At 45.0% G+C, this 13,048-nt stretch overlaps 1 protein-coding gene across 3 annotated transcripts in view; it reads right to left on the bottom strand.

Moving 5' to 3' along the window:
• The window catches only part of LOC147718175 (uncharacterized), a 376,315-nt gene that overhangs the window by 169,801 nt on the left and 193,466 nt on the right, over positions 1–13,048 (bottom strand). For all 3 annotated transcript variants that reach the window (XM_086919269.1, XM_086919267.1, XM_086919268.1), the window contains 2 exons: positions 6,116–6,138; positions 5,928–6,026 (listed from right to left, as the gene is read on the bottom strand). In XM_086919269.1, coding sequence (XP_086775395.1) covers positions 5,928–6,026; positions 6,116–6,138 — 122 coding nt within the window. The remainder of the gene's footprint in view (positions 1–5,927; positions 6,027–6,115; positions 6,139–13,048) is intronic.

The following is a 13,048-nucleotide window of genomic DNA, read 5'->3' as shown; positions in this document are numbered from 1 at the left end:
CACGGAGTCGTTATTAAGCCAAGTTTCCGTCAGGAACAAAACATCCCAGGTGCCTTCAATTAAAATTGACCAAACATCATGCCGCATTCCCCGCAACTGTATGGGAGTGGGGTAGTGGCTAGATTAATCTGGTGTGAATTCAAGCAGCCAGGACCGGAGAGATTCAGTAGCTAATCTCGCGTCCAACAGTGAGACTCACCGCTTCTATTTTTGGCAGCATGGCCGGCACATAAGTGACAATATGTACCCCCAAAGGGGAGGACGATATCCACAAGAGGGTCCATGTAAATATTAAAGAGAGTTGGACTCAATGACGAGCCTCTCCATGGCTCTGAGTTAGGAAACTAGAGGTGAGTTGCAGCTTTTGGTGTGGAACTTCTGACAGCTCCAGCAGGGTGGTGAACCAGGGTTGACGTGCCCATGTGGGAGCTATGAGAAGAAGTGTGAGGGATGTTTGCCTGAGCTTCCGAACTACCAGTGGAATGAGTGGAAGAGGCAGAAAAGAATAACCAAATATCCCTGACCAGTTCCTCCATAGGGCAATGCCTTTGGAGAGCTGATTTGGAACTCTGGGGATGAAACTTGGGCATGTTGCGTTTTGCTTTGTGGCGGACAGGTCTATGTGAGGAAATCCCCATTCCTGAAAGTATGAGAGGAGAACCTGAGGATGAAGTATCCACTCGTGTATTTGCTTTTTCTGTCTGCTGAGAAGGTCTGCAATCTGATTGTTTATTCCTGGAAGATGTTCTGCCAGGAGATGAATCTTGTGGTGTATCGCCCATTTCCAAATGGCTGGTGTTAGGCGTGACAGTTGGAGAGAGTGTGTCCCCCCTGTTTTTGTATGTAGTACATAGCTGTCATGCTGTCCGTGAGGACTAGGACAGCTTTGCCTATGAGGCGAGTTTGATAGGCTCTGAGCACAAGAAACACTGCTAGTAGTTCTAGGTGATTTATATGAAGGCTTTGGTGCTTTAAGCTTCATAATCCTTGGGTTGTGTGATTGTGTAAGTGAGCACCACAACCAGTGAGTGATGCGTCTACTGCTAGCACTGTCTGAGGATGCAGGGTCGATGAAGGGCTGCCCTTTGGATAGCTTTTGTGGGTTCCACCACTGCCGAGAGTGATGGGTGCTGCCATCCACCAACACTAGATTGGTCAACAGACCTTGCGACTGGTTCCACTGACTTGCTAAGGATTCTTGCATGGGGAACAATCATGATGCAAGATGCCATCAATTCTAGCAGTTGCATGAAAACTCCTGCTGGTAATGATTGGTTGGGCTGAAACTGAGGGAGAAGAGACGGAATACTGAGAATTCTGGCTGCATTGGGAGAGGCTAGAGCTCTGAGTATCTATGGTGGCTTCCAGGTCTGTGTGTTCGAAGGCTGCAAATGGGACTTCAGTGCATTCACTGTAAACCCTAGTTGGTGTATGTTGCAAAGTCATCCTGCGCCCTGGGCACCCCCCAACTTTTTGCTGACTGGAACTGGTGGTAACTGACTCTGACTGACCCTGGGCTCTGTTTAACCAGGCCCAATGCCAAGCTAAAAGGAACACATTAGAATACAGTTAAGACACCCAACATACACTAGGGTACACAATGGTATGGCGGGGTACCCCTGTAATTGGCATGACCTACCCCATAAGCCCCTAGTATGTAATAGAGCAGGGGATTGAAACTACCTAGAAGTCTCCAGTATCCTGGGGCATGACAGTTTAGATGCCAGCAGATTTTCTGCACTAGCATGTGTGCAGTGCTGAAGCCTGAGGTTAGTTTAAAAGCATCCCTGGTAGCCAGGACAGCTTTTAAACATTAAATTGTGCCCAAACGCGACTTTGGGGGTAGGGGCCCTTAAAATGAAAAACCTACCATGTTTTTGCATATTAGGGACCCCCAGGGTCACCCCTAGGTATCCCAGAGGTGGGAGGTCAGTTATATATAAAGAGCGCCCTTATAAAATGAGTTTTTATATGCCTGGGTAAAGTGAAATTTTACATTTCACTCCCCACATTATGTTAAAGAGCTGCTCAAATTCGAATTTGATGCTAGAATAATTGGATATTCTGCATGGTTTCTGCAGATTCAGAACCCCTGAAGTCTCCCCTAGGTGCACAGGGGGTGGGGGTCCTGTAGAAATTAGGGAAGGAATATGCTACTTACCAGTATGCATCTGTTCTTGGCATGTAGGGCTGCTGACATTCATATCTTGTGCATAGATCGCAGCCTAGTGTTGGGTCTGGATGATTGCACTTTGTTGTCTTGGAAGAGTCTTCGAAGTATCACGAGATAGGTGATGCATGGGCATCTTCTCCATCTTCAGATTGTTTTTCGCCATTGTGGCAAAGATGGAGATAGCAAAGTAAGAGATGGCCATGCCAGAGATAATGCTGCAGCTGCTACAGGCACCGGAGAGGAGGGCGGGCGATATGAATGTCAGCAGCCCTACATGCTAAGAACAGATGCATACTGGTAAGTAGCATATTCCGTTCGAGGCATGTGGGCTGCTGAATTCATATCTTGTATAATTAACAATCAGAGGGGGGAGAGAGAGAAATCAGAATGGATTCATTCTCCCTGGGCATATTTAAATAAACAGTTAGAATCCACTCCTTGAGATTAAGGGTGTCTCCTCCACAGTGGGGAACACCTTTATGTTTTTAGGTCCCCTCACACACCAACAGGCCCCTTGGTGTCATGCTTCATCATCGGGGTCATCGTACCCCTCTACATGGTACGGCGTGCTGCGACCTACGGAGACGTGGGAGCACTTGTTAGACTATGTGTGGTGTTGGTGAGGGGGTATTTTGAATAAATGTGAGTGTATTGTGGGGTTTGGGAAATAGTGATAGTTAAAAAGAACCTGGCTCGTGGGGTGACTAAAAATTATTTAATAAGCCCCCGGGCTGGTGCTGTTAAAAATGAGGGTGGGAGGTCACTACGCTGACAATGTGCGTTACCTCCTTTTTGTGTGCATCGACATGTTTCGGTGCCAGAAGCACCTTCTTCAGGACGGGGTGCACAAATCCCCACCTTACTCACGTTTCTCTAACTAATACCAGAATTTTCTAATAAAAGTGAGGAAAAATTACAGTGCAGGTAAAAGTAATATACCTAGCAAAAAAAGACGTTGTCTATTGATCAACCTGTAAAGGAAAGAAGACAAAAATGTTTTTTCTGGTGGTCTCTCTCTCCATATCCATAGGTAAAATGTCCAGTGGTTACAGGTGACATACTATAGCTGTATTACAGTGCTTATAGTGGGATACAAATATTTTACAAAAAACACACTAGACTCACTGACACACAACATAGAGCACACACACTTAATGAGGAAATTTTTGATCAGATGTTTTCAAATCATTTCCTGGTCGTAACACTATTGTTGGTAAAGAGGGAAAGGACAAAGTTTGTGTTATATCCCTGTAAAGTGAGGAGGAAAAATGTCAATTTCATGCCATTACATATTTACAACATACTGTTTTGGAGTTGTAGATAAACCTCATGAGCCAAAACGTCAGGATCTGGTGTGCTAACTAGCACCTGTTTGAGAAAGAAAGGCATATTCTGGTCTTGGTTTAACTTACATTCATGTAGTGGTGGCAGTGCTCACAATCATCAGACCTTTCTACTCACGATTTCTACGAGGAAATACCTCCCGATCGATCCCTACGTGGCTCCGGTGATAATGCCAGAAGGAATTTTGAAACCGGGGTTTTATACCTTTTCCCGGGTTGGAGTTAATTAGTTTATTGCATGACTAAGGTTTCCTTATGGCCATATATGGTCATTGTCGGTTTTAGTTAGTTAATTGCATGATTGGGGTTTCCTTATGGCCATGTATGGTCATTGTCGGTTTTAGTTAGTTAATTGCATGATTGTGGTTTCCTTATGGCCATATATCGTCAATGTCGGTTCCTTGCTCGCGAACATTGTTTTCTCGCGTCTTTCCTTCGCGCATGCGTCCATGCGATGTGTTTTGTCCTGCTGCGCATGCGCTGTTATGGGTGTCTTTGTTACCCGTTATGCGCATGCGCTATCCTGCGCTTGTCTCATATCTCATGATGGTTAGTTATGGCAATACGAATTATGTTTTTCCTCCTAACGGACACAATGTGCATGGCGTTTTGTTGGAAAAACTGCCACCACTACATGAATGTAAGTTAAACCAAGACCTGAATATGCCTTTCTTTCTCAAACAGGTGCTAGTTAGCACACCAGATCCTGACGTTTTGGCTCATGAGGTTTATCTACAAGTCGATGTCAATGTGTACCATCAGCGAAAGGAGGAGTCACCTTACCTCGTGACTGGAAAGACTTCTTCGAAAAAAAACAACTTGCAAACATCCAGACCCAACACTAGATAGCAGGAGTATGCAAAGCATGTGATCTACAGCTCACATGCCTAGAACAGAATATTTTTATGTTTCACAGCTCTGCTGAAGTCAAAGGTGAACATCTGGGTGCACCTCAGAACCTCTTAACCTGCTTAGTGGTGTTGTTAACATTAGGAGGGGAGGGAAGAAAGGGAGGTGTGGATGAGGGCCTCCACAAGTAGGAAGAGGAGGCCCTGAAAGACAAAACCTCAGACGTTAGAGAAAACCCAGACGAAAGGCATCCTGAAGGCCCACATGGTGTCATAACAGAATCTTCCAGTCACCACATATCTGAAATGAGTGTTGGGCTTTCTTTTTGCCTATCATTGTATTCAGGTATGTTAGTCTACTGGCTTGAACGGTGTAAACATTAAAACCAGCCACATAATCTGTAAGACTTTTAAAAAATGCTTTAGACTGAGGATCCATGGAATGGATTAAGGTGCTGTATGAATGTGATGCCAAAAAGAAACTGGGAGGGTGCATTGACCTCTGAGGAGAAGTTGGTGCAGGCTCCTGTCTGTAATTGTACGAACGTCCTAGTAGTAGGTCTTGCAACCCAGTTCTGGAATCCATAGGTATGTCTTGTGAGTGCTAAAATCCATGCCATGGGTCCTAAGGCCCATCAGATTTCTACCTGTGGTACATCAGATTGGGTTTTGAGGACCTTTCTATAGGTCTTAGGTATAACCTATGTGTGATAAGGTCTTTTTGTAAGCTATGAGGAACAGTTGATAGACTCTGATCGTCCTGGGGACTGGCTTTTGGGATCAGAGCAAGCCTGGTGGATAAGGAGGTCCTGGTGATAGGCCTTTAGGTTCTGCTGGTTCTTTCTTGTGTCTACCTATTAGGCTATAAATGCAAATAATTTGACCCAGAGGTCAAGCGTGTTGTCTTGAAGCCCTACTGCTTTCATGGGTAGCATGCATTACTAGGACAGTTCACTGATGCTCAAGGCATAGTGGAATATATGGTTACTCCTGCTCCACCACAAGGTTCACCATTAATGAATGCTTACTGCTGGCCCCATTAATTGAAAACACTTTACTGGAGGCTGTTTCCTACTGGACAGTACACACCCTTGTACTTGGTTATTGCTAATACTATGGCAGTAAACATAGCTACAAGTTGTTACTGATGCCACAAGGTAGTACCTTCTTTATGCAGCTGTACCCTTTTTCTCCTATTGCTTGTGGCTGTTGCCCTATCTTAGCACCCACTCCCCCCAGGGTGGCTTAAGTGGTATGGCTGGTGAACCCTGGCCAGACGGCAATGGCTAAAGACTGTTGCTCCCAAGGCACCATGCCTTGCTATAGATGCTGACCTCTGTCCCCAAGGAAGAACCTACAAGAATGATTGCCAAGGCAGCATGCATTGCCAGGGCTGTTGACGTCTGTCCTAGGGCAGCACCTCTGCTAAGGCATACTGTAGAGTTTTTGAACCAGGCCTCTTGCGAAATGTGTGAAATCTCGCATTATCTGTCATGATTTTGAGTGCTGCTAGTATTTAAGCCAAGCCCATACTTCAGTTGTCCTTATTATCAAGAGACTCACCAAGAGAAGACCTCTGCTGAACTTATTCCTTTCAGGTGGCGACCACTCCTAGGAAATCGTCTCCGATCCCGCACCGACCCGGGATCTCTTGCAAGACTTCTGAAAACAAAAGAAAGACAAGATTTTAAAACCTGAATACAACCTAAGGCAATAATGTGCTTGTGGTCATGGTTTGTGAAACTACTTACCTTATTTTATAGAAGCAAAAAGTCTGCAAAAGAAAAGACAATTTTAAAGAGTATAATGAAAAAGGCTTAAGTGTTGTAAGGGAATAAACAGAAAACAAGAGACATTTTAAAATCGTTATGCACAGGGTGTGGTTTAATAGCATACTAGAGTTTTAATATTCCTTAAGAGGGTTGGTGTTTTATGTTTAGGGCTAACAGCCTTGTAAACAATTATTGTAATTGAATTAATATAGTTTCTTTGTTTGAAAAAACCCTGAGTGACCTGTTGAAATGATTTGAGGCTGTTGCCGTATGGTCTAACAGGGAGGACACAAGGTCTTTCTAAATTTGGAAGTTCAGGGCACTTATGGTATAAGGTGAAATAACCATTTGGGAATGAGAAATGGGAGGCAGACAGTTTGCCAGGATTGACTGAGGTAACAGCAACAATTTGCATTGTCTCTTACCTCAGGTGAATGAAGTGCCAATTGATTAGCAGTCACGGAATCTCAGCTGCCTCCTGCAAGGCGTTTGTGGTCTGTATCTGGTTTGATTGGTCACAGCCATCATTTACATGTTCGCTCTTAAAAGAAATTCTTCTTCCTGTCAGCAGAAGTGATTTCCTCTTTCAATGGTTTAACTTTTTATAAGACTAGTTTAGGAATTGCAATAATTCGACCTTGAGTTGGGGATTAGTGCTTGAACAGGGTGATGAAAATCGTTTGTAGGGTGAGAGTTTAGACCTGTCTGTCAGGGACTTATTGACATTGGCACAATGAAGGGAATATGCTACTTACCAGTATGCATCTGTTCTTGGCATGTAGGGCTGCTGACATTCATATCTTGTGCATAGATCGCCGCCTAGTGTTGGGTCCAGATGATTGCACTTGTTGTCTTGGAAGAGTTTTCGAAGTATCGCGAGATAGGGGACTCCTTCTTTGGACTACAGTGCGCATGGGCATCCTTTCCATCCAAAGATTGTTTTTCGCCATTGTGGCAGAGATGGAGATAGTAAAGTAAGAGATGGCCATGCCAGAGAGAATGCTGCAGCTGCTACAGGCACCGGGGAGGAGGGCGGGCGATATGAATGTCAGCAGCCCTACATGCCAAGAACAGATGCATACTGGTAAGTAGCATATTCCGTTCGAGGCATGTGCGCTGCGGAATTCATAGCTGTGCATAGACTGTATAGCAGTATCTCCTCTAGCGGTGGCTACCTGTGCCAGCTGCAGCAGTTTGAAAAAGAGTTTTGAGGACAGCATGCCCTACAGCAGCTTGCTGTTTTGTTTGTACATCTACACAGTACTGTTTTGTGAAAGTGTGTATGGTGGACCATGTGGTGCCTTACAGATGTCTTCAAGAGGAATATTTCCTAGGAAAGCCATGGATGCCCCCATTTTCCTAATGGAGTGTGCTCTTGGGGTGACGGTTAAAGTGCGTTTTGCTTTTTGATAGCATATCTGAATGCATTTAACTATCCATCTGGCTATTCCTGATTTTGAAATTGAATTCCCCTTGTGCTGTGGTGCAAATGCAACAAATAGTTGCTTTGTTTTACGAAAGGATTTAGTTCTGTCCACATAGTAAAGTAGAGCTCTCTTCAGGTCTAGTGTGTGCAGTGCTCTCTCAGCTACTGACTGTGGATTTTGAAAAAACACTGGCAGCTCTATTGATTGGTTGATATGGAAATTGGATACAACCTTAGGCATGAATTTAGGGTTTGTTCTGAGAACCATTCTGTTGGAGTGTACCTGCATGAAAGGTTCTTGAATTGTTAGCGCTTGTAATTCACTCACTCTTCTGAGTGAGGTGATGGCCACTAGAAAAGCAACTTTCCACGTTAGGAATTGTATTTCGCAAGAATGTAAAGGTTCGAAAGGAGGGCCCATGAGTCTGATAAGCACTATATTGAGATTCCAGACCGGGGAAGGGGGGTGCCTAGGAGGAATCACCCTTTTTAGACCCTCCATGAAAGCTTTGATTGCTGGAATTCTTAACAGTGAAAGGTGTTGTCTGTTTTGAAGGTATGCTGCAATGGCAGCAAGGTGTAGCCGTATTGAAGAGTATGCTAAGTTACATCTTTGTAGGTGCAGCAGGTAACATATAATGTTTTGGATTGATGCGTCTAATGGATTGATTTGGTTATTGTTGCAGTAAATAACAAATCTTTTCCATTTAGCTGCATAGCACGCTCGTGTGGTCGGTCTTCTTGCCTCCTTAATGATATTCCTGCTATCTGGGGGCAAGTTAAGATATCCAAACTCTAAGACCTCCGGATCCAGATCGCTAGGTTCATTTGGTTGGGATCTGGGTGTCTGATTTCTCCATGGTTCTCAGTTAGAAGATGAGGTGCAAGGCGCAGTCTTTGATGGGGGAACTACTGAGAGTTCCAGGAACGTTGTGTACCACGGTTGTCTCGCCCATGTGGGAGCAAGTAGGATTAGTGTGAGGGAGTGTTGCCGCAGTTTGCGTGCTACCAGCGGGATCAGTGGTGCTGGGGGAAAAGCGTACGCAAATCTGCCAGACCAGTTCATCCATATCGCATTGCCCTGTGACAATGGATGTGGGAACCTGGCGGCATAGTATTGGCATTTCGAGTTTTCTTTTGTGGCGAACAGGTCTATTTCTGGGTGACCCCACTCCTCGAAGAATGGTTGGAGGACCTGGGGGTGAATCTCCCATTCGTGTAAATGCTGGCTGTGCCTGCTGAGCAGGTCAGCAACTTGGTTTTCCTCCCTGGGAGGTGTTCTGCTAGGAGAAAAATGTTTTTGGGGAATCGCCCACTTCCAGATGCTCTGTGCCAGATGGGACAGCTGTGGAGTGTGCGTTCCCCCCTGTTTCTGGATATAGTACATTGCGGTTATGTTGTCCATCCGGATCAACACCGTCTTGCTGTACAAGTATTTCTGAAATGATTTCAGGGCTAGGAATATAGCTAGCAACTCTAGTTGGTTGATATGCAGCCTTTTCTGCTTGTTTGTCCAGAGGCCCTGTACCGTGTATTGAAGGAGATGGACTCCCCAGCCTGTCAGTGATGCGTCTGCTGTTAGTAATAGTTGTGGAACCGGCTCTTAGAACAGTTGCCCCATGGAAAGGTTTTGTGGGTTCCACCACTGCAGAGAGTTGTGAGTGCAACTGTCTTCCAACACTAGGTCTTTTAGTTGTCCTTGAGCCTGGTTCCATTGCCGTGCTAGGCATTCCTGTAATGGGTGCATTTTAAGTCTGGCATGGGGGACAATGAATATACAGGAGGCCATCATGCCTATGAGCTGCATAAAGACTTGAGCTGGGAGAGAGTGTTGTGGCTGGAATTTTCGAATGAGTGTCTGCATACTGGCTATCCTTGTTGAGTTTGGATACACCTTTGCCACTGAGGTGTTTATGGTGGCTCCCAGATACTGCTGTATGTGGGACGGTTGCAGATGTGATTTTGTGTAGTTGATTGAGAATCCCAACCTGTGTAACAGCTGGATTGTTTGAGACATGTGTTCTGCACATTGTTGGTACGATTTTGCTTGTATAAGATAATCGTCCAGGTAAGGGTACACATGGACGTGCTGCCTCCTGAGATGTGCTGCCACGGTCGCTAAGCATTTTGTAAACACTCTTGGAGCTGTGGTAACCCCGAAGGGGAAAACCTTGAATTGGTAGTGTTGACCTTCTATTGTGACCCTGAGGTATTTTCTGTGGGCAGGATGGATGGGTATGTGGAAATATGCATCTTTGAGGTCCAATGTTGCTAGGAAATCCACCTGTTGTAGCAACGGGAGCACTTGTTGTAAAGTGATCATCTGAAAGTGTTCCAGACGGGTAGGAACTGTTGTAGTCTGCCTCCGACCGGTGTTATGTGGTCTGGAGGTAGTGTGATAGAGTCACTGTTTTGAGGCCGAGGAGGCTCTGGTGTTATTGCCTCCACGGCCTCTTCCCTTGGTATTGTTACCTCTGTAGCCCCCTCTGGTGGTGTTTTTACCAAAGGTGCTTTGTGCGTTACCTTTATATGAGGTCGTTGTTTACGAGGCATGTCCTCGTGTGTTTGCCCTATATGAGGAGCGACGAAAGGAGCCCCTTTGTTGCTGAAATTGCAATGCCCCCATAGATTTTGCGGTCTCTGTGTCCTTTTTCATTTTATCCAAAATGGTGTCGACAGCAGGGCCAAACAGAAAGTCCTGGTTAACAGGTTGATTAAGGATAGTTATTGAGTTGAAGTGATAATCTTGGTCTTTGCTGCAGTTTCTTTTTGCACATCTGAATCATCCCTATTGGACATTTTGGATAATATTCCTTGGGTGACAACTTTCAGCATGTAATACTGAGTTGTATTCTGTACATGTCTTTGAATCTTGCTATTGATTTTGTTATTTTTGTTGTGAAGTGTCATTTCTAGATAATCAACTTGGTGTTTAGAGATGGTCATATTAATTTTTCTATCCCATCTCTTTGTAGGAGTTGTTGTTTGTATTCCTCCAGGCATCTTATTGGTGCCAAATCAACCTGACATTATCAATATACTGTTTCCAAAAAAGATTATATGCTTGTTGAGGTGTAGGTACAGTTGTCTTAACCCCTTCGAAGCGAATGACGAGCTGGGCTCGTCATGGCGCTTACCTGCCGTGCGCGGATGACAAGGCCAGCTCGTCATGATTTATGGGATTTTGTTGTTTTTAGCGCAGGACGGGAAAACGCCTAGCAGCCATGTGGTTAAAGCTGGTGTTTCTCTACTTAACCCATTAAGATGCAGGCATATGGGGGTGCAAATTTGACCCCCATTGCAGTCTCCGTTTCTCTAGGAAGATTTCTCCACTGAAGATGAAAAATTAATGTGTGAGTTAGAAGTTGAGCATTTTTATGGGCATTTAATTTTTTTACAAGTCATCAGCTGATCTTATTGCCAAGGTTCACCGTACTGTTTCAATTTCATCTTTATGTTGCATTGATGTGTACAAACTTACTACATTATTCATTGTTAAGAATGTAGTCATAACACGATTGTTACACATTGGGTTGTTAGTTGACAGGGGTATCAGCCCTGATCAAGCAGCAACTACAATCCTAGTCAGGGTACGTGGTAGGCAAACCATGAATTAACCTGTGCTCACCCTCTGGTACCCTGCCACAGAGCAGTCAGGCTTAAATGTAAAGGCTGTGTAGAACGTATTTATGCAGCACTTCAAACTGTAAATCAATGAAAATACCATGCAAAAAGATTCCACTCAAAGCTTGAAAAAAAGCTCTGATTTTAATAAATAAAACAAGACCAAAGCAACAAAAAAACTATTATTACAACCTGAGATATTGATTTTTAAAATGTATAGTGAAAAATAGCACCAAAAAACACAAAGCACTATTGGGGATAACTGGTCGCGCCGGACAAGGACACAGTCGCAAGTTCAGGTCGACCGTGATGGAGCATGAGCTGGCTACTGAATCCCAGTTAGGCCCGCTGAACGAAGTACCTTAAATGCTGATTGCAGAGCATTGCATGGATCCGCGTCAAGGATGCATCACGCATCAGAGGCAATGTGTTCGGATCCATGATGCGACTGGGCTGTGGCACAAGGTCCAGATGTATCAACATAGACGACCCTGTCAAAGGGGGTTGAGATGCAAAGTCAGGTGTCGAGAATATAATGCGCAGAAGAGGCTATGCGTCGATTCCGATGAGTGGTTAAGCTGCAATGCAAATTTTCAGCATTGCCATTGAGGCTGCCATCGATGAGGGATGCGAGAAGCTTGCGCCACGTAAAGCATCACATAGTGACAGTTAGAGGAGTCTTTTGCGACTGGTCCAATCAATGCAGCTGTGGTGATGCATCGGTTCTGCTCTGGATGTGCTGTGCAGTCAAGGAAATTATTTGGTTCTGTTTGGCGATGCACATTTCAGCTGAGGAGATGCATTGTTCTGCTTGGGGATGCAGCGCTTAGCAGAGAAGATGTGTCAGTTCCACTGGCAAGCACCATTAGCCCACTTACAAGGGTCTAGGACTGGGGTGGCACCACTTGGCCGGGTAGACTCACAGATGGCAGAGTCCAGGTGCAGGGGTTGGAAGCCTGTTATGTCCCTGAGGTTTCAGATCAGTACACTGGAGGCCAGCCAGCTAGCCCTTGGAGTCACTTCTGGGTTCTGGGGCAAGTGATGCAGGCCCAGTCTTCTCACTCAGAAAAAAGGGCAGCAGACAGCAATTCAGCACAGCAAATCAGGAGTCCAGCAGAGTGCAGCCAAATAGAGTGGCAGTCCTTCAGCAGCACAGCAGTCCGTATTCCCGGCAGGGTATCCACCAGACCAGAATTGTACTGAAGTGGTGGTTTCTAAAGTCCAGTGCTTATACCCAGTGCTGCGTTTGAAGTGGGGGAGATTTCAAAGGCATGCCTTCAAAGTGGACAGAGGTCCTCCTTTCTGCTGTGGCTCCAGACTCACTCCGGGGGGTTATCAATACTTTGAGTGAGGGCTGTAAACAGCCCATTCAGGTGTAAGTGAGGCTGTGCCCACCTCCTGCCTCCCATCCAGCCAGGATGGCCACCAAGTCATACCTAAGCTCCCATTATGTTTGTGTGTCTAGGAGGAATACACAAAGCCCATCTGCCAACTAAATCCATTCGTGTGATCAGAGGCAGGCTACAGGCATCAAATGGCTAAAGCAAGAAAATACCAACTTTCTAAAGGTGCCAATTTTACAATTGTAATTTAAAACCTGACTTCACCATGAGTTAGGTTTTTAAATTAGGATTCCAGAGACACCAGAATTTGGGGGTTCATCTCTTCCCGATTGGGAATTACACTTATAAAATGTCATAAGGTTATACCAATATTAACCTATGGGCAAAATCGGCTTGTAGTAGTGAAAAATGAATTTGAGTGCTTTTCACTACCAGGATTTGTAAAACTTAAAAGTACATGTCGTGCCTTTTAAATACAGTGCACCATGCCCTCTGCGTTGTCCAGGACCTCCCTTGGGG

This window comes from Lissotriton vulgaris, chromosome 4_2, assembly GCF_964263255.1.
Source record: "Lissotriton vulgaris chromosome 4_2, aLisVul1.2, whole genome shotgun sequence".
Taxonomy (NCBI): domain Eukaryota; kingdom Metazoa; phylum Chordata; class Amphibia; order Caudata; family Salamandridae; genus Lissotriton; species Lissotriton vulgaris.
This window is presented reverse-complemented; position numbering and strand designations above follow the sequence as displayed.